A 22626-nucleotide genomic window follows, 5' to 3' on the forward strand; every position below is an offset into this window, starting at 1 on the left:
AGAAATGCCCATCCAAATGTTTAGGGTGACAAATCAAAAAATGTTCATAATTTGGTCCCAGTGAAAGAACAGTCCTACTGTGAAGATAGATAGGTTAGGCTTAACAACAGTACAGTCCAAATTCACTTTGCATTTTGATTCCAAGTACTTTACTTTTGTTAATTTTTTAAGATTTTATTTATTTGACAGAGAGAGAAAGAGAGAGAGATCACAAGTACGCAGAAAGGCAGGCCCAGTGGGGGAAACAGGCTCCCTGCTGAGCAGAGAGAGCCCAGTGCAGGCCTGGATCCCAGGACCCCAACACCATGACCCAACCCAAAGGCAGAGGCCCAACCCACTGAGCCACCCAGGTGCCCCGATTCCAAATACTCTAAAGCAGCTTTATTTGGCTTAAAGGTCGATTTATGAAGAACAAAACTGAACCAGTCTCAGCAAGACTAATTTATAAACCAGAATACCATCAGTAATTCATAATGAGAAGTATAAGTGGTAAGAGTTCTGACCCTGTAAAATTTACACATAGGAGGCCAAGAGAAGGAAGGTTGCTTTAAGAGTACTTGGAATCGGGATGCCTGGGTGGCTCAGTTGGTTAAGTGACTGCCTTCAGCTCGGGTCATGATCCCAGAGTCTTGGGATCCAGTCCCACATCGGGCTCCTTGCTCAGTAGGGAGCCTGCTTCTCCCTCTGCCTCTGCCTGTGCCCACTCTCTCTGACAAATAAATAATTAAAATCTTTAAAAAAAAAAAAAAAAGTACTTGGAATCAACTGAGTTTACTATACTAAAGACCAGAACCAAGTATTATATACCCTTTGTAGGGTATATACAGTATATACCACACACCCTTGTACGATCTTACTTTAGTGTACAATTGTTTCTAGTTTCTTAAATTTTTCCAACTAGCTTTTACTTAATTCAACATACTATGATTTATATACCTTTTCAGATTATAAACAAAATATCATGGCATTCAGCAAATGGCAAAATATATAATAAATACAATTTAAAAACTGTATATATATAATTTCAACAGTGAATTTCCCACAAACAGGATTTACGGAATACAAGCTCAGAATGAGGCTATAAGTACACATCAGTGAATAATGTGAATCTAGAAGATGTTAATCTACTTAAGTACCATAAAATACCTCTAGTAAAAAAAAGAAATACAATGTAAAATTATAAAATTTCACCTCTTATCATTTATCCTTAAAATGGGATGCAAAGATCATGTATTGTCTTTTATCTTACCTAATGCCATGTATTTTTTTTTCTTTTTTTTGAAGAAAGAATCATAACTTCCAGCTACAAAAACTCCTCTGCCTATGTTTGATTTTAACATACTGGGTCATCATGTTGTTAAAATACTATTAATACTGAACTTACATTGCCATGTTAACATGAAAAATAAAACAGACTATTTCTGTTTAAGACTGCTTCTTTTTAGCAGATCCAGGGGAATATTTAGCATTTAATGCAGAGAACAGAACAAATACCATTCAAAAATGGTTCCCTGGTTCTCCATAAAAAAAATACTGGTATTTCTCAACTGGCTGGGTATTTTTCACCTACATTACCACTAATAACTTAGTTTCTCTTATTTTTTTTTTTAATTTTCTTTTTTTGAAGATTTTATTTATTTATTTGAGAGAGAGAAGAGAGCATGAGAGGAGAGAGGTTAACGGGAGAAGCAGACTCCCTGCCGAGCAGGGAGCCTGATGTGGGACTCAATCCCAGGACTCCAGGATCATGACCCGAGCCGAAGGCAACTGAGCCACCCAGGCGCCCCAATTTCTCTTCTTTTTCAAAGTGCTATTGATTATATTAACTTCCTGAAGAGGTCAAATATTTTAGTCTTAAAAAATCTTACTAAAATGAACATTTAATGTACATTTATTAAAGCACATTTATTAATTAAAGTCACATTTATTTATATGACTCAGTTTAGGGCATCCCATCAACTTCTCTAAAAATATTGCCACAAATACTATTTCCAAGACTTTGAAAACTACAAAACAACTTAAAAACAGGTTATTCGGGTGCCTGGGTGGTTCAGTGGGTTAAAGCCTCTGCCTTCGGCTCAGGTCATGATCCCAGGGTCCTGGGATCAAGCCCCACATCGGGCTCTCTGCTCGGCAGAAAGCCTGCTTCCTCCTCTCTCTCTGCCTGCCTCTGCCTACTTGTGATCTCTGTCTGTCAAATAAATAAATAAATCTTTAAAAAACAAAACAAACAAAAAAAACAGGTTATTCAATCTTCACTGATGTTTAATTCAAAAGGGTATTACACCATCTATATCTAAGCTATACCTTTATAAATTAAAGTATACATGCATTTTAGAGAAAAAACATTAAAATCATAATTTGACAGAAAATAATAAGCAGAAATCAAGTGAAATGTAACAACTATATCTTCACTTAGATTAACATTTAACAAATGTACAGCTCAAGAATGTTGATACAAAGTTTATTTAGCTAACAATATAGTCAATATAAGCCATACCATGAACCAAATGCTAGTTATTCCAATCTTGAACTATGTTTATCTAAGCACACATACAGGTCAAGAAGCTAATATTACCCCTGTGATATATAAAACTCAAGTAACAATCCTAGAATTTGAAGATCCGTATTTCAAGATGATTATGGATAAATTGGCAGTATCTAGAAGGGCAATCAAAATACTAAAGAGTCTGAAAAATTACACACTTGATAAAATCATAGATATTTAGCCTGAAGGAAGAGATAAAGAAAAATTATCTTCAATTATCTAGTGTTTTCTACCAAGTTTTGTTTTCTGTTGTTCTAACCAAATAAGGAATTAGAAGATTCAAAGGCATTTCAAGCTCAAATGGAAAAATAAATTTTTAAAAATGATGTATAGCTAAAAACAGAATAGTCTAGTTCATGAAGTAGTTAATTTCTTAGCACCAAAGGCTGGATAATTGAGCAATGATATAACGGATTCTGGGATGTATACATTTTCTTCCACGTAATCTGGCCCAGAGCCCTAATTCTAAAGCTTTCATTAATATGTTAATTACCTAGAATCTTGTTAAGATGCAGATTCTTATTTAGTTCTTCTAGGGTAAGGCAGAATCATAAGATTCTACATGACGCCTATTCTGCTGGCAAAGGAAATACACTAAATAGCTCTTCAACAGACTTAAAATACACTTTTTCAAATAATTTACTTGAGTTTACACATAAGCTTTTTTTTTTTTTTTAAGATTTTATTTATTGAGAAAGAGGGAGCACAAGCAGAGGGAGTGGCAAAGGGAGAAGGAGAAGCACGCAAGCCCCCCCGTGGAGCTCAATCCCAGGATCCTGATATCATAACCTGATCCAAAGGCAGACGCTTAACTGAGGCACCCAGGCACCCCCCATGTAGGCTTTTTCAATTAACAAGCCAATCTACCATGTACAGGGGGAAGAAAGGTTGACAACAAATTCAAATGTTAGAGAGAAGTACATTTTTAAGTTAATAAAAAAAAAAAAAATCCATGTAATTTCATATAACGAAAGCCAGAATTATGCAGTGAAATAACTTACTGTGGCTGGTAAAGGAAGAGATCAATTATGTTATCACGCCCTTTGGGGTGGTTGAAGAAAACGAACAGAGACCAGTGGATGAGCCACGTTCGCTGCTGAAGAGACTGAAGTGGAGAACTCACAGACTAGAGCGTTAAAAAATACATGCATAGGAAATCTTAATATATGAAAAAGAGGCAAGAGAATAAACATCACTGATCTCCAAATTTTAGTTAGAAATGAGAACCTTCTGAGGCATGCTCTCTGGCCATTATGATCTAAGTCCTATCCCCCAGACCCTCTGCACATACCTCAACATTAGAAATTACCTCCCTGCTCTAAGAAATAGATTCAATAACGTCTGCTAAGTCATTTTTACAGAAGCCATAAATTATACTTATTTCAGAAAACATTTTAAAAGGACTGAACTAAATACTCCATAAGTAGTTTTATTAGATATAACTGTAGGTGAAAACTGTTACCTTCTACACAGGACTTTACTGAGGACCTATCATTGAGCTGGTACTAAGAGAATTATGCCATTTTCACTGTACAAATAAAAAAGGTGCAGTAGCTGTAAGAGAAATGAAAACCTGAGTTCTTGTCTCTAAGAGCCAAAAGCATCTTTCAGGGAAATTCAGTGAAACGAGTCAAGCTACTCACCTACTGTGATTTTTATGTCAAGTCAACAAAAGCTAATCTGGACATATTTTTCCCCTTCCTCCCACCTTTCACCCTTCTCCTTATTTTTTTCCATTCCTCCCTCCCCAACATCCACTTTACAAAAAAAAAAAAAAGGACACAGTGTTTTCCTTATCAGAAAGTATGAAGGGTACATAAATATTTCAGAGAATCACCCTGGAAAAATGTAACTCACATTATTATCTATGGTCTCTTTTAATCGTGTAAGGTCTTCCATAGCTGCATCCCAATTCTGCATTAAGATTTCAGAGGCCAGTTTTCCCCAGAGTGAACTCAAAGCATTTCTATCTGTTGCTGGAACCTGTTTAAGCAATCACAATTAATTAAATTCTAAATATTCTAGGAAAAAAAGATACTGTATATTTTATACCTTACATAGCCACCTAGCCTACTAAAAGACCTGTAACTTTCTACCCCAAACAGTAATTATCCAAGTCCTTATTGGATCACACTGGTTAAACTGATTCAGTTTCCATTTAGCTCAATTTACTAAAAATATCAGCTCAGAGTGCCTGGGTGGCTCAGTCAGTTAAGCATCTGCCTTTAGCTCAGATCATGATCCCAGGGTCCTGGGACTAAGCCCCGCATCAGGCTCCTTGCTTAGCAGAAAGCCTGCTTCTCTCCCTCTCACTCTGCCTGCCACTCCCTGTGCTTGTGTGCGCTCGCTCTCTCTCTCTCTCTCTCTCTCTCGCTATCTCCATCAAACAATAAAATCTTTTAAAAAAATTAAAGAGGGGCGCCTGGGTGGCTCAGTGGGTTAAAGCCTCTGCCTTCGGCTCAGGTCATGATCTCAGGGTCCTGGGATCGAGCCCCGCATCGGGCTCTCTGCTCATTGGGAGCCTGCTTCCTCCTTTCTCTCTGCCTGCCTCTCTGCCTACATGTGATCTCTGTCTGTCAAATAAATAAATAAAATCTTTAAAAAAAAAAAATAAATAAATAAATAAATAAAATAAAAAAAAAAATAAAAAAATTAAAGAAAATGATTTTATTTATTGGACAGAGATAGCATGAGAGAGCACAGGCTGGCAGGCTGGCAGACTGGCAGGCAGAGGGAGAAGCAGGCTCCCCACGGAGCAGGAAGGCTGATGCAGGGCTCGATCCTCTGACCTGAGCTGAGGCAGACACTTAACTAAGCCACCCAAGTATCCCTAGAAGTTTTTTTTTTTAAATTTATGTTTCTAAATCACAAACAATTCAAGACACATTCCAGTTTGATAGTAAAATGTGATAAATTGTATATCTGAAAATCAATATGAAACAAGACATCTTTTATACCAACATTATCAAATAGGGCACATCAGACCCAAAACTTCCAAGAGTCATCATTACTAAAACTTTCTTCAGTCAAGGAAAAGTACGTTCAAATCAAATGGCATGTACTTGGAGGAGATAAATTTTAAATTCTGAGTGAAAAGAATAACAAAAATCACACTACTAAAATATGATCACCAATAGTTCTAGCATCTTAAAATCACTTTTATTTCAAGTATCTCCTGGATGAAGGGAGAGTTATATTTTTGAGTCAGGACCAAAGGGATAGAGAAGGCAGATTTTAACAAAATAATTAAAAAACAGTGTTAATCCCTTTTATTTATTTTTGTAACTTTTAAAACCAAAACGTTCAAAATCCTTACCAACTCTTCTCCACTATTTCATTCCAAATTAATTCATTTCTTAGAACACAATCAAATAGGATGCATGTAAATATTCCTTGATGTATTCTAAAAGCCATCAAATTTTTAAAAAATAAAGGTACATTCTAGGGTCACACAGCTTTAATTTACACAAAACTGACCTACAATAGGTCACCTGGAGAGTCAAATTCTAATCTCAGATCATAGTTACAATGGTTCTTTCCATAGCTTTATGTTTCCCTAACTATAGATTTAAAAGAATAACCAACCACCAGACAAGCATTTAGAAATGAAAAAACTGGTATTACAAAAAAACCAAAGTAAATAACTAATATGTAAAACACAGACATTTTTCATCCCAAATTCAATTCAGGATTTTTAATCTTTACTATTAACAAGATTTTGAAACAAATACAATAGATTTTAGTGCCTATCTAAACAGAAGAAAAAGGGAAGTAAAATTATCCCTTGGTTTAAAGTTAGCTTGGTTAGCCCCTATCAATACGCCAACTCGAGGCTATTCAAAAGTTTGTCACACAGATGGGACATAAATTTAAAATAAATTTCACATAATTTCTAAGCACTACCCAATCATTAGATTTTAACTCTTAATGTAAAACATTGATTTTTTTGTTCAAATCATGGTAATCAATCATCCAACCAAACGCCCTTTGAATTTCAACAATGCAAAAGCTTAAAACTGAGAATTTTTTTTAAGTTAGGGAACAAAGTAGGATCTTCATATTTAAAAAAAGGAAACAAAAAGACTTCACAAACCTTTAAGTCATATATACCTATCATTTGTAAACATTTTCAGACTAATTACAAAACTACACTACATAAATATAATATACTGTTAAAACTAGAATATGTTATATTTGTTAGGATAAAAGGTTTTTGTAGCAGCATAGCAAGTTTTTTAATCCCCCAAAGTTTCTGTGTACTACTCTGGCTCAAGTCCATGTCAGTACAGTTGGCCTCTTCATACCAACCTGCTTTCAAGGGTGGATATGCTAGAAGAGTTTCAGTATCTGGATTTCCAGCAGTTACCTTAAGTTTCCATGTCTTAGCAAAATGGCACATTCACTCACCAACCAGCAACAATAAATTTACTGTGCTAGAACTCTAACATGACACTAAATCTTCATTCTCAAAATTCACTCCCAGCATTAACAAATGATATGAATAACCAACTCTTTTCATGTAGCTGTAATCATATCAGGCTTCTGATTTTACAATCCTGGTTTAAGCTGTTTACATTTCCAAAGTAATCAACTTTTGCTCTCCTAAATCCTTCATAATATTCAAAGTAAAACTGATGGAATTTTCTGATAAGCCACTACAAGTTTAGCATCACCAATTACCTTCAATGCACTTGCAAGCTAACCACAGCTAATCTGTAAAATTAAGAATATTCAAAAAACGCGAGAGTTGAGAGAAAATAAGTATTTTTCAAATCAAACTTTGAAATAAACTGAGAATCTTTATTTCCTTTTGAAGGAAGGATGGTAGCTTTAAAAAATGAAGCTAACTACTTTTTAAGTGTAGGAATTAGCAGTATTAATAAAACACCAATCTCTTCTCTTCCCAGATCCCCCAAAAAGGAATATTTAATTCCAAAAAAATAACAAAGATAGAAGCTGTAAGTCTTTCTTTCTGGCAGGTATATGGGGCTAAATGAATAAAGGCATCAGAAAGCAGAGACAGAAGAAACAGACTCTTCCAAGATTAGAAAACCCTGTCTTTAGAGGTCATTTCCCAATATCTAGGATTAACTAGGTAAATCAGAGACTTAGGTACTTGCTGACTAACCCAAAATGAGTAACAAATTATAATTTCTCAAATAAGAAGCTAGTTAAAACAAGGGCATCTCGGTAACTCCAGAGGCATCGATACAATTACCTACACAGAAGGCAGAATGAGAAAAAAATTTTTTCATTTGAAAGCCTGATTTTGGGGCGCCTGGATGGCTCTGAGGGTTGAAGCCTTTGCCTTCAGCTCAGGTCATGGTCCCAGGGTCCTGGGATAGAGCCCCGCATCAGACTTTCTGCTCAGCAGGAAGCCTGATTCTCCCCCTCTCTCTGTCTGCTGCTCTACCTACTTGTGATCTGTCAAATAAACAAAATCTTAAAAAAAAAAAAAGCCCAATTTTTTTCCTTTGGCTTCATTCATTCAATTTTCCTTTTTCCCAAACTAAAGCACTGAATCTAGGAGCTTGTCAAACAGACAAATGAAAATAACAAAACAGGGTTCTTATGGATAGAAATTTGCTCTATTATTAAAAAAAAAATCATTGAGTTTATTTTCTAATAGCTAAGGGCAGAAATAAATGGAAAAAAGCTACTATTAAGGCATAATTTTTTTCCAAATTATCATTAGAACTTTATAGTTATTTGAAACAAACTCAGGGGATATATACAGCCTAAGATATCTAATTAAAATTAGGAATAATGGGTTTATTAAAAAAATATTTATTAAGCATCCATAATGTGCTGCTCACTGTGCTACAGAGTAATTTAACCAAACTGATCATGATAGAATTTTGCTAATGCTTATCACACAATTATACATAAAGTAATAAATTAGCAGCTCTTACTTTTCTGTATTTCAAGGACAAGTATAAATCTCCCTCCAAATTCTGAGGTCCTGATACAAGCTTTCCTATTTCTATTCGTTCTTTGTGAGGAAAGTTTTCCTCCTTTCACCAAGGATTCTTGAATATTTACGTAAAGACTCAAATCTATAGACATGTTTTGACAAAACAGGAGAATCTACAAAATCTGAGAGAAGAAAAACAATTTACTTACCAATACTCTAAAGAAGTAGAGATATTCTGCAGCTCCAGAGTAATTCCCACATTCATATGGAATTTCGCATACCTGTAGAGTGTATCTAAATATTCCTGCCTAAACTAAAAAAGAAAAAAATAGCATCAGTTTAATTTTTAACTCTGAGTTTTTAAATTCAAACCATTTAGTCCTTTAAATATCCCCAGACATCAGTATTTTCAGTGTATCCCAAGTGTCACAAAAAAAAAAATAAATAAAACAAAAGCATGACGGAACACATGAATCTTAGAACACGAATTATCAACTGACAGATTTATCATTCATAATTCTGGTCTCAAAGAGTTATGAACTGTAACAATATCTAATTTGTTGCAATGAGCATTTCAATTGCAGGGAAAGGCTGAGGTGTGAGGTTCTCAGTTAGTGACTGAGCTTAACAACTACCAAGTGCATGAATCCTTGTAAGGGTTTGGAGATTCTGCTACAATAACATGTACAAGTAAATTTCAGTTCTCTGTGAAAAACTAGCCCCAAATTAGGAGCAACTTTTAAAGCTAGCAATGCAAGCAAAGTAAAAGTAATGTAAGAGAAGGCTATGAACTAGAACACTGTCAAATATACCAAACATTATATGTGGAAACCAGAAAGAATAATTTGCACAGTGATCAGCCATACCTCTTATTACAGGTGTTAAATGAGAGATAAAACTTGAATGCAAGTAAAGAATTAATTATATTGCAAATCCTCACACTTTAACACAAAGGAAAGGAGAGTGGAAAATGACTACAGAAGGCTGTAATAAATTCCTTTACTGGGGATTTATGAAGACCTTGATAATATCAAGAATTACTATATTCCACAAGGCAGCCAAATATTACCCAATTCTACCGCTCAAAACATTTCTAATTCAAATTTAGTTCTATTTTTCTTTGTTAATATATCAGAAATATAAAACAGTACCTATTCCTTGGTTATTCTAGAAAAAATAAAAAGTTTCGAACAATTCTATGATCTAAAGTTAAATATAAGCACCTCATTTTCCCAGTAACATCAATTTTTAAAAACTCAAGTTTCAAAAACATACCAGGTCTTATATTTAATAAATTAATCTAGAAATAATACTCTTTCAAGCCTCAAACCTATCTATGCAGCACTATTTTTTAATTAGCCTATTTAAACAGCACAACTAAAGAAAATTTTTAAAATACCACTTACACCATGCTTGTCCGCCAGGTAATCAAACAGCATCCGACCATCTCTTAATTAGAAACAAAAATTATTATATTTTATAGGTCACAGAAAACAAAATAAGCATTTTTAAAGTTTATCCCATAACCTACATAAAGCCATTTAAATACCTTTAAATACCTTAATACTTAAAACACTAGAAATAAGTCTTTCAGAATAAAATAAACTACAAAATTAATCAATTATGCTTAACTTACGTATCGATGCCACATACCCTACTGTAATTATTATCTGTATCAGTGTCAACCCAATTGAACCTTTCTTAAATTGGCTTTGCATAATAACTAAGATGTTTGCCAGGCAGGATGGTAAAAGACAAAGTGATCAACAAAGACATCAAGGAACAAGTGATAGATGGGTACAGCTTACTGGACATTTTCAAAAAAGAAAACATTCTCTTAATGCTTATCACAGAGGGAATGCTATGGCATGTTTTTTCAGAGCATAATTTTACCTGAAGATTTAGTGGGAAAGGAATATATCATCACCAAAATTACATGGATATATCATAATACTGAATATGAAATATGGATGAAATTTTAACGTAAGATTTCAAAAAAACTTAACACTTGTGGATCACAGTGAGTAACTTTGTGTTACACTCCTTTTATCTTTCAGATACATAATCACTGTTGTTCCTTGGTTGACTGGGTATTTCCAGAAAAGTGTGAGAGGTAAAATGTTACATGTTCAGTGAAATTTAGAAACAGGAATTAGAAGGAAGAGGTTATTCCTTTGCAAGTTTTTAAAACACAATTCCATCCTTTCATTTATCTCAATGCCATGCCTATTAAACTGCAAGGAATCTTCTCTAATAACTGGTGAATAAATCTATACTCATCTTGATTCATACTGTAATCACATTAATTTCTAGTATTTAAGTGACTAGACTAAATTTAGAACTTTAATTCTAAATGCTCTGTTGTACCCTAACAGCCGGATTATTTGAGCTGTTCCTTTGTGTGCACTTACAAGTGACCTGAGGGTTTAAGCCATTATATTCTAAGTATAATAAGAAGTATAGTACACATACACATAGCTATGTATTATTGCTTTGTAAGATACAGCTATCTGTGTAATAGGTATATATCTACCTGTATAGATAAAACATGGTGTAGTTAGTGATGTAGTAGATTACATTATAATATGGTATAGTAATTGTGCACTATTTGGTGTTTTGCTTAAAATTATCTGGTTAACACTTCCCTAAATCATAAATGAAAACTTGAGCTCATCTCCCTAAAAGTTTGTTTTGGTCACATATTGTATGAACTAAAGACACAACATGGCAAAAACTTCAGCAATTTCTCTAGTAAATATACTGGCAGCTAAGATTTACCACAACATTCAGTTCTAGCAGATTTTGTTTTAAAGATTCCTAATAACCCAAAGGGCTTCAATTAATGATAAAAATTAAGTCAGAACGAGGCAACATGCATTTTTTGGAAACCAAGCAATAGGTTTATTTCTAGTTAAGAGGAAGTTAAGAATAAATAACCTTATCAGCTCCACACTACCCTCCCTTCCTGGGCTGGGCGATGAGGTTGGAAAGATACTAGAGAATGCAGCCAAGTGATAAAGTGGGCTCAGGTTTCCCTTCTGGTACTGCCCAGGCACAGGTACATCAACCTCAGTACTACTGACACTTCTGGGCTGGATAACTCTTTGTTGGGGTAGGGTACTGTCTTATGCATTGCAGGATGGTGAGCAGCATCCCTGGCCTCTCCTTGCTGGGTGCTAGTAGCACCCCTTCAATTGGGATAAGTAAAAATGTCACCAGACATTGCCAATGTCCCGTGGAAAGAGAGGAAGAAGGCAAAACTGCTCTAGCATAATCAGATTTGGATAAATGGTAAAGAAATTAAAAATAAAATTAGTATTACTTTTTATTAAGGAATTCCTGGTCCCTATACCATAAGTATAAGTGAAACAAACGATAAAATATCAATTAAGCCATGAATTTTATGATGGAATATTAGACAAAATTGGAATTTTTAAAATTTTTTTCAGTGTTCCAAAATTCATTGTGCACCACACCCAGTGCTCCATGCAATAGGTGCCCTCCGCAATACCCACCACCAGGCTCACCCCACCCCCCACTGCTCCCCCAAAACCCTCCGTTTGTCTCTCAGAATTCACAGTCTCTCATGTTTTGTCTCCCTCTCTGATTTCCCCCAACAATTTGAATTAACATTTGTCTTAATCCAGAAAAGAGAATTTTCAGAATTCAAATTAAGGGAGGTTACCTGGTTGACTGCATCTGCCTTGTAGTTTCTGGATCCTCAAACATCTTCACAATTGGTTCTGTTTCTGCCTGAAGCTGTTTCAGTTGTGCAACAACTGTGGTTCTTTTTTTCTCTCAAAGCTAATTAAAAATGCAAAGGAGTACTCTAATGTTAAACTATACTGCTCACCATGAGGATGTCTCTGGAAAATTTTCAAGTTATTTAAATTATGCATAAATTTATTTACCCCCAATATACTCATATGCCAGCAACACCAACTCAATAAGTCTCCCAGATCCATTTTTTTTTTCTTTCTAGCAGTGCAAAGGCACATAAAGAGGGAATCTTCTTCTAACTCTTAAAGAAAACTCAGGAATATGCAGATACAGCCTGGGGGAGGGGTGTCTGCTAAGGAACAATTATCTAATTTCACATTTCAGAAGCTTCATGTTTTTATATTTGTTCTCACTGAATGTTCTCAGATGAATATTATCCCAGAGTTTCTGAACAAAGACTCAGAGGGTTTACATATGACTATAGATTTTCAATTAGGCTGAATGGAATTTAAATCCAGTCAGTAATCTCTTTTCACTATAAATCTAATTCTGTAATCTCTCAAACCCAGTTCTAGTTTCTTTTAACTGTATTATGTAGAGTCAGAGAAAACTTGCAGGTAACCTACCCTGCAGACATGTTTTAAACTTTCACTAAGAAATAGTTAACTTTTTCATCACAAACTAAAATTTAAAGAGCTACTGTCATTTACTATAATTAAAAAAGGTGACAATATTTAGTGTAGTAATTTGTGTTATATATTAAGAAGTACTACCACAACAGCGTTTCTTAAACATAAAAGGGTATCCGTGATCAAATTTTGGAAAATGTCAATTTAAACAAAGTAAATTGTATTTCTCTATTGAAAGCATTCTTAGAATTTTTTAAAACACCAGGTTCATAAGAGAAATAACACATTTTCAAACTTACGGGAAAACTTTTTTTTTTTAAAGGAACATCTATTACCACAGAAAACAAGAATGTAGAAAACACCATATCAGAGTAGTTCTCCAATTTAAGTGCTGGGCCTCAGCCAACAGTTTCTGATTAAGTAGATCTGGGGGTATGACCCCCAAATTTGCATTTCTAACAAGCTCCCCAGGTGCACTGATGATCTGGTATTGGGAACAATACTTTTGAGAACCTTGGCTCTACCCAGATGATTCAAGATGAAAAGAAGTCTCTAAGGCACGCAGATACTAACTGAAAAAGTTAGCAGGCCAAAACCAGCAACATTCCCAGATCATTTCTAAGAAGACCATCTGATTCATAAGTCCAATTCTGATGTTACATACTATGAACTGAACATATCTGAAAATCACGTTTTAAAGAAGTTTCATACCTTTTGTGATGAGAAAATAATATACTTTAGATGACATGTAACCTTCACGTTAACTTTCATTCACAGAACTTTTAAACATTCAAATAGTTTATTAAAGACTTTTGACTAAAGCTCTTTTATAAATCATAAAACTTTAACACATATCCTCAGTTCATGAGAGAAGCTGACAAAACTTACCATGTGGAATATCATCAGAATAAAGGTTTTTGTATACATCCATAGCAAAGTCTACCATGTTGGTATCACTAAGGAGATCCAATTTCCCTTGTAATAATTCTTTTTCATTATATATCTGCAAGAGAAAATTACGTTCTAATGAGTATGCCGAAGATCTCCCAAACAAACTGATAAACCACACCAACTCCACCGACAGGCACATGTAGTTGTTTTCTTGCCACACCAAGTAATTAGGAATCAACTAAATTTTTTTATTTTCTCACCATCTCACATCCACATGATAGGTACTCATCTCTCCTTGGGGTGGCCTTTTGTCTACCCCCATATATTTTTCACTAATTCATTTGAATCCTTTATAATCCTTCCCCATCCATACCACTAAAACAGAACTAGGACCAAATAGATACACTAGCAAACTTAAGTAAATGTGAAGTTTAGGGCAATGACCAATATGTAAGGATCCTATCCAATAGTATTCAAGGAGATAGTAACCAAAATTTAAAAAAAAAATTTTTTTTTTTAAAATACGCAGTCATCAGGATAAAGCTTCAGCAAAAGATTTGCATATTAAATCCAATTTTGTCAAGGAAAGAAAAATGTAGGAAGATTCCACATTTCAAGCCTATAAAAGATGAAGGTGATCCAATAGTACAGCCACGAGATCAAAACTGAATCTTCCAAACTCTACGAAGAACTCCAACCAAATAAAATAATAAGAAAAGAGAGAACTGAAAATAGCTATAAAATTTTAATAGCCATTTTACAAGAGTATAACCAAATAGCCAACAAACACCAAATATCTCAACTTCGTTCATTGTACAGAAAATGCAAATTAAGCCACATTAAAAACACAAACCAAAAAAAATGGCAATACCAGTGTTGGTGTAGATTTAGAGTAACTGAACACTTACTCTTCTGGAAGAAGTACAACTGCTTTGGAAAACTGTTTTCATCTTCTAAAATCAAAAATACTTTTTGATCCAGTAATTCTGCTCCTTGATACCCAAGAGAAACGGGTGCAAATATTCAAAGGACATTTCCAAGAATGTTCATGGCAGTACTACTTGTAATAGCCAAGTTTATAAACATTAGAATGGTTAAACTGTAATATACTCCTATAACAGATTAACATTCAGCATTCGAATCAAAGAACTACAGTTATCCTACCAACTTGGATGACTCTCACAATGTTGAATAAAGTCAGTCATACAAAGCAGTACAATGCTTAATTTCATATACGTAAAATCAAAACCAGGCAAAAACGATTCTAGATCAGACTAGCGCTTACCTTTGGGAGGTGTGACTAATGACCAAGAGGGATCAGGGGAAGGTTTTTAGGATATCTGTAATGTTTCATTTATTGGTCTGGATGGTGGTCATGTAAGTGGGTTCACTTTGAAAAACGGTGCTTGTATTTGGCACTGTTCTGTATGAATGCTATATTTGATTAAAAAGTTTACTTAAAAAAAAAAAAAATCGAGGCTTCCTTTCAGTGTACCCTATAGAAACCTAATCTTGTGAAAACATCTTTCCCTAGCATGCCAATCTCTTCTTGCCACTCCATTAATAGCTTTTAATTTGTATTGTCTCTTATTTATTATAGATTCAAAACCCTGCTCCTCAGCCATCAGATCTTACTGGCCTCTTAAAACAGTAGCTGCTTATATCACCTTCCCTAAATTCTGCCTTATACCCACACATACTCTGTAGAGGGCAGACAGTAAATATTCTAGACTTTTGAGCTAAGAGGCAAGAATCTAGGAAACTAGGGGCACCTGGGTGGTCAGTTGAGCAAATGGAGTCATGGTTTCAGCTCAGGTCATTATCTCAGGGTTCTGGGATAGAGCTCCACCTGGGGTTCTACACTCAACAGGGAGTCTGAGATTTTCTCTCTCCCTCTGACTCTGCCCTCCCCCATGACAACTGTTCTCTTGCAAGCTCTCTCTCTAAAATAAACAAGTCTTTAAAACAACAACAACAACAACAACAACAAGATAGTATAAGTACTATAAAAGTTTTCACAATTCCTTTTCTTTTTGAAGCAAAAAATAATGGACTAAACTTTTTTGTAAAAGAGATCTACTCATGGAAGTATGAAATTGGGGGGTGGGGTGGGAATTATTTCACTTAATCGGGGTACAAAGTTAGTGTTCTAAAATTGAAACTGTTTGCAAATGTTCATCAGTTAAAACTTATTTTTAGGGGCACCTGGGTGGCTCAGTCAGTTAAACGTCTGCCTTCGGCTCAGGTCATGATCCCAGGGTCCTGGGATCAAGCTCCACATGGGGCTCTCTGCTTAGCAGGGAGCTTGCTTCTCCCTCTCCCTCTGCCTGCTGCTTTGCGTACTTGGGATCTTTGTTCTCTGTCAAATAAATAAAATCTTTAAAAATTAAAAAAAGAAATTATTCTTTTGACATTTCTTCCTGCTGTCATCCTCTACAAATCCAACATCCATACTGATGATTCCTGAGAAACTCAAGTCTTAAAATTTCCCACAACTTTCCACAACTTCCATTTAGTACCTCATCTCTAAGATTTCAACTTAAATTCATCATCTCTTTCACCATTACCATTAAAATGCTTCATTACACCCTCTGTTCTTTTTAATTTTTATATCCCCCTTTTTGGTTGTCATTTACTCCATTAGATCCATTTTTAGCTATTTCAAAGATCTTCTCATTAGTACTATCATTGACTCCATCCATTTTCTCCAACTAAATACAATTCAATGTCTATCTTTATTTCTGGAAAAAAGTTGTCTGTCTTCTACGTTCTGGCTAGGGACGACTATAAAATGTTTCAGAAACAGGCAATAATGCTATTTAATCACATCTGTGCTTTTCTCTGCTAATAAGCAATTTCTAAATGACATGTAAGTCTACCTCCAAACATTTCTACACTACTTAAATAACCTTCCACTGCTCCTATCACTCACAGGAGTGACTGTCATCAACTCCTACAAATGTATAATTTTCAATCTCAGTTGGGCCATCCAAACTTCCCAATCCTTATACTTTGGTCAGTTTTCTCAGTCCCCATTTCCATTCCTTATCTCACTCTACTCTCACACAGGATGGCCTAGCCTCCTAATGGAAAATATTCAGGAATACTCACTTTGTCCCAGAGGGCTAAGTGCTTTATATGCATTATCTCATGTAATTTTTCTAACCCCATAAGATTTGTGGCAGTATCAACACTTTACGCATGAGACAGGCTTTTTTTTTTTTTTTTAAGATTTTATTTATTTATTTGACAGAGATCAGAAGTAGGCAGAGAGGCAGAGAGAGAGAGAGGAGGAAGCAGGCACCCTGTAGAGCAGAGAGCCCAATGTGGGGCTCCATCCCAGGACCCTGGGATCATGACCTGAGCAGAAGGCAGAGGCCTTAACCCACTGAGCCACCCAGGCGCCCAGAGACAGGCTTTCTTAAAATAAAAAACAGCTCTGAAGTAGAGATATTAAATAATCATTAAAAGTCTTCATGCCCCTCTATTTTACAGCTAAGGACACAACAGAAAACAAAACAAAGATCCTGCTCTCATAGAGCTTACATTATCCAGCAAATTACAAATATATCAAATTGTTACTATTAGGAATCATGATCGCTGTCTCTCCATCCTAACCATCTAATACTCAACTTAAAACCTATCCTCAAAGTCCTTTTTGCCCACGGAATAGAATCTCCAATTTTGATAGCACCCTGCCCCTACTTCTGACTTTACCCCCCCCCATATGTAATTATAGACCTTTATCTCCTCTAAAGGATAGGTAAGTTTTTCAGCGGTGAGATGTCTGGGTTTTATCCTGGATTTAACACAACTCCATGACAGGCCTATACTTAGTAACTGCTAAGTAAACCTGTCTTCCTCTTGGTGTATTCCAGCCATTTTACCAACATTATCTACAAAGACGCAAGTACTGAGCAGTTATTTTCCACCGATTCTCAGCTGCTCTTCATAGTTTTGGTCTTACCCTATGAAAACCTAATTTACACTCACATATTCCTTCCTGTTACGTATCTGCCTTGTAAGACAAAAGTGTAAAGAACACAGTACAAGAATATGAACTTTGGCTGATTTAGAAGCATTTCTGCAAGTAGCTGATAAAGGATTTCAAATATGGCATTTTTCTATTCCTTGATCTTTGGTGAATTATCCTCACATATCCAGAAAAGAAAAAAAGGCAGAATGTACTGTTTTATGCAAGCTCTAAAATACAGATACAAGTACATCCTACATAAGGAGAAATTAAAAAATAAAAACCAAAAAGAACCTCTCATGACAAAGCTTTATATTGCTTTATTTTTACATTCCTGAAATTTATTGAAAATAAACTTTGCTTGTTCCCTAATATCACAACTTTAGAATCCCGTTATGTGTTTAGAAAAGGAGCAGATAAATTTGAGGACTAAACCTGTCTAATGAACAGTTAACTTCCAGGAAGATCTGACGTTATCACAACAATTTAATGTTTATTTGCAGAGCTCTTCTGTTTTACTGTTGAGCCATAAATCCACTCCCCAAATTTAGAGTTCCCTAAGTAGGCTTATGCTGTAGCCCGCTTTCAGATACAGAATTCATTTACTTTTCTGGCCAATAATCGAGTCCCTTCAACACAGTAACATTATTATAATTACTAAAACGTGCCAACTTCCCAACAAATTCAAGGTATAACTAAGCCCAGTATTTCAAAACTTTCAGGATTTAGACCTTTTGAAATGAGGTACCAGAATCACAGGCTAATTCTAGGTATCTTGAGTAGCTAAATGAAAGCTAACCTTCATGTTACTCGAAGTCTGTATACACCGGAAAACCACTTTTAAATTTAAAAAAAAAAAAAATTGTCCAGGGTTGTTGGTTTTTTTTTTCTTTTTTGGCGGGGGGAGGGGAAGTGGGTGGCGGAGGCGTCCCCATCCGACAAAATACGGCACGCTTCTAGGAAGTGGCTACTTGCCGAAAAACCAGGAAAACTCTCTGCGAAGAATGCAACTTAATGTAAATTAAAATACTAGGTATTAAGTGTAAGAAAATTATTCCAAAGATCGGCAAACAAAAACAAAGCCAAGCACACCCTTCCCACAGTTCTCGAAAGAGCAAACAGGATCTGTAACATTCCGATTTGGTTTTTGAAGCAAGCGTTACTGCAGGGAAGCGGCGAATGGTTGGTCGACTTGCGAGAGGAACTGACGCGGAAGTCCCTCTGGCACTGTCACCTCCAGCAGAGAAGCAGAGACCTCTTCCTCCCCTAAGTTGCCTGCTGTCCCCTCACTTCTCATCACAACCAAATTCTGCAGTGCTAATTAACTGGGACGATGCTAAATTACGGCCGACCCTTACTCCCGAACGCAGGACCAAACTCGCGGCCGCCTCACACGTGTATCAGGCCTACGGCTATCGCCACCGCCTCTAGGCCTCGCCCCGCGCCTCATACCTCCCACGCCTTCCTCGCGGTCAAAGCCCCCCTCACCTCTTTTACGGAGAGAAACTCGAGCAACGGAAAGACTAGATGCCGATCCAAAAAGTGCGCGATGCGAGTGGTCAAGTCGTACTCCGCCATCTTGCCAAGTAAAAAGGGAGTCTGCCCACTAAAACTTTATTGACAGAGCCGACAAAAGAACAAACAGGTCCGTGTTGCGCAGGCGCAGTGGTTAAACAAGCCAAGGGTAAGGGGTGGGATTCAGCCCGAAGCGCTCAGAGAACAAGGGCGCATGCGTGCGGATCCTCCCTTCCTTTGGGCAACTCTGGGATTGGGCGGAGCCGCGGGCGCAAGTTCTTCTGTTTGCAAGTTTGCCGGTTCCTACTCTCCGTTCGGCTAATAAATTTTGCAAAAATCTGACAATTGACTGCTAAGGGATAGTAGGTTACTTTGGGATGCGGCAGAAGACGAGATAACGAAGCCCTTGCTCTCGGGAAAGTTGCGTAGAAGGAATTCTTGAGGTTTTATTTGGCATATAGGGATCGTTTTTTAATCTTTCGTTAAATTAAGGTGGACGGGTTTCTAGGCGGGAAACAAGTAAAGTAATTATCGATTATGGTAAGAGCCATAATTGGGTGGGGGTGGTCGGGCTGGGCCTATTTAAATAGGGGGGGCTGGTTAGAGGAAAAAACTCAGAATAACCATTTAAGTGAGAGCTGTAGTGACAGAAAGAAGCGGCTAAAACTGGAGCCAGGGTAAAACCAGGGCTGGTGGATGGCTTAGCAAACAAAAAGGTCACGAGACAGGAAAGGACTTGGTATATTCCAAAAGCTAAATATCCTGTGAGATGAAAGACGTTGAGAAGGGCAAGGTCATGATTAAGGTAAGGAGCATGGATTTTATTTTAAGTGCTCTGAAGTCTTCTTTGCTAGTCCATTTTCATCTTTCAGGCCTCTTCATTTTGGACTGCCTCAGGCTCTTGGACCTCTTCTCTACGTAAGTCAATACCCTCGGTGATATCATTCTACCTGGGGGCTTTAAGTGTAGTTTGTACATTGACAACTTCCAAATTATAAGCCAATACAGAATATTAACCGCAGAGGCACATATATCTAGCAGGCTACTCAATATCTCAATATTAACATGTCCAAAACCAAACTCCCCCATGTAGGTCATCAAAACCTGCTATTTTTGTACTCTTCTCCATCTCAGTGAATGCTAGTTCCATCTGTCCAGTTGCTCATACCCAAAACCTTGGAGTCATCTTTGACTTTTTTCTTTCTGTTACACTGTGCACTGAATTCACCAACAAACCCTTTGGCTTTAACATCTGAAGGATATCTGGAACCAATCAGTTCACACACCAGTTCCAAAGTCCCTAGTCCAAACCATCATCCTATCTTGCATTGATTTTTAGAGTAGCTTCTTCACTAATTACCTTGCTTCCCCTCTTTTCCACCTGTGATTTATTCTCACAAAGCAGCCAGCATGACTTTTAAAACTTAAATATGCTTGAGACTATCCAGGCCTTGTTATCTCTCACTGACCTCATCTTCATCTCATCTCTTCTTGTTCACTCTGCCCCAGCTCTAAGCAACAATATTTTTCTTCTGTATAGACTTCCCTATTTAGGACCTTCATGTGAATGGAATCATATAATATGTGTCCTTGTCTGTCTGACTTTTTTCACTTTGCATAATATTTTCAAAATTCATTCAAGTTGTAGCATTTCATTTCTTTTCCTGGCCAAATAATATTATATGGCTATACTGCATACGATTTACCCATTCATCCACTAGTGGACATTGGGTTGTTCTCTCTTTTGGCTACTATGGATAATGCTGCTGTAAACATCTGTGTACAGATTTTTGTGTGGACATATGTTTTCAGTTTTCATGTTATATATCCAAAGATGGAATTGGTGGGATATCTGGCAACTATATTTAATCACCCGAGGAACTGCCAGACTGTACTATCATTTTGCAAGATGTTAACACTGGGGGAAATTGCATAAAGGATACGCAGGATCTTACAAGTGCCTGTGAATCTACTATCTCAGAATGAAGTTTCGGTTAAAAAAAATTCCTAGACTTTGGGCATAAGAAACTGGGTTCCCACTCGTAGATGAGGAGAAAATGATAAAGGAATAGGTATGGGTACTAAAATCAGGAATTCTGTTTCAGACAGAATAAGATCCCTATTAGATATCCAAATGGTGATGTGTAGTATACAAATTGAGATACTATTCTTGATCAGTTGATATAGTTGTTACCACTTACCATGAATGTAACCTTGTACAGTAGACCTTCCCCCCTTATCCATAGCAGGTACGTTCCAAGACCCCTAGTGGATGCCTAAAACCATGGACAATACATAACCTTATATATATTATGCTTTTGCCCATGCATACATACTTACATGATAAAATTTAAATTATAAATTAGGTACAAAGTTTCCTGGAAGCCCAGAAAGTAAGGTTGTAATAGAATATAGACAGGAAAAGAGGAAGTTAAAGAAATAGCAGCCAAGGCTTCCAGCAGAAGTGAGCTGGAGCAGAAGAAGAAAGCAAGCAGGTACAGTATGGAAACTTGCCAAAAAAGGAAAGAGGACATTTTTGAGAAGTAGAGAGAAATAAGATGCAATTCAGTTTGATTAACATTTTGAAATTTTACCATATGAAAGGTATTAATGGGAATATATAATCAGTAAAAGCTATATAGGAGCTTTCAAACCAATAGGTGGCAATTATTTATTCATTCTGTATAAATCAAATACAATGTTCTAGGCCCTGGGAATATAAAAACAGAGCACCTTCTCTAAATAAGTTTATATTCAAAGGGGAGGAGATGGATACAAACAGATAAATACATACTTTGTCCAGTGGTGATGAATACTATGAAGAACAATATGCAAGGCTGAAGTTAGACAATTGTGGAGAAAGACTTCCAGTTTATATAATGTGATTAGGAAAGGCCTCTCTGGTAAAGTAGAATGTGAAAAGAGACCTGAAGGAAGTAGGGAACCTGTGGCTCTCTAGAGGAGAAAGATTCCAGGTAAAGGAATATTAAATATAAAAGTACTGAAGCAAAACTGAATGCATATATAGAGAGAAACCAGTTAAGAGACTATTGAAATAATTCAAGCTCGAGATGATGGTGGCTTAGACAAGAGTGATAACATTGAAAAAGTTGTGCACAGTAACAAAATTCTGAATATATTTTAAATGCAGAGCTATCAGTCAAATAAATAAATAAAAATCTTTAAATGCAGAGCTATCAAAATTTGCTAATGGATTAGATGGGAAAAAGGACGGTCAAAGATGACACCAAGGTCTAGAAGAACTGAGAGGCCATTTACTAAAATGAGGAAGGGCGTGAGAGATGCATGTTTTAGAGAAGTCAAGAGTTTAGTTTTGGACATACTATGTTTTGGATGCCTATTTGACATCTAAATACAACTGATTAGGCCTTGGTGTATAGGAATTTGGAATTTAGGAGATAGGTAAAAAAAGCTG

The 22626-nt window shown here is 36.2% G+C and overlaps 1 protein-coding gene across 1 annotated transcript in view; it reads right to left on the reverse strand.

Moving 5' to 3' along the window:
• Window positions 1–19318, reverse strand: part of EIF3E (eukaryotic translation initiation factor 3 subunit E) — a 44668-nt gene extending 25350 nt beyond the window's left edge. Inside the window, 8 exon segments of the mRNA XM_032316005.1 lie at window positions 3550–3674; window positions 4406–4531; window positions 8672–8730; window positions 8733–8775; window positions 9869–9911; window positions 12148–12262; window positions 13700–13814; window positions 19164–19318. Coding sequence (XP_032171896.1) covers window positions 3550–3674; window positions 4406–4531; window positions 8672–8730; window positions 8733–8775; window positions 9869–9911; window positions 12148–12262; window positions 13700–13814; window positions 19164–19253 — 716 coding nt within the window. The 5' untranslated portion in view covers window positions 19254–19318.
• Between the last annotated feature and the right edge of the window lie 3308 nt (window positions 19319–22626).

The sequence above is a fragment of the Mustela erminea genome, chromosome 16, assembly GCF_009829155.1.
Source record: "Mustela erminea isolate mMusErm1 chromosome 16, mMusErm1.Pri, whole genome shotgun sequence".
Taxonomy (NCBI): domain Eukaryota; kingdom Metazoa; phylum Chordata; class Mammalia; order Carnivora; family Mustelidae; genus Mustela; species Mustela erminea.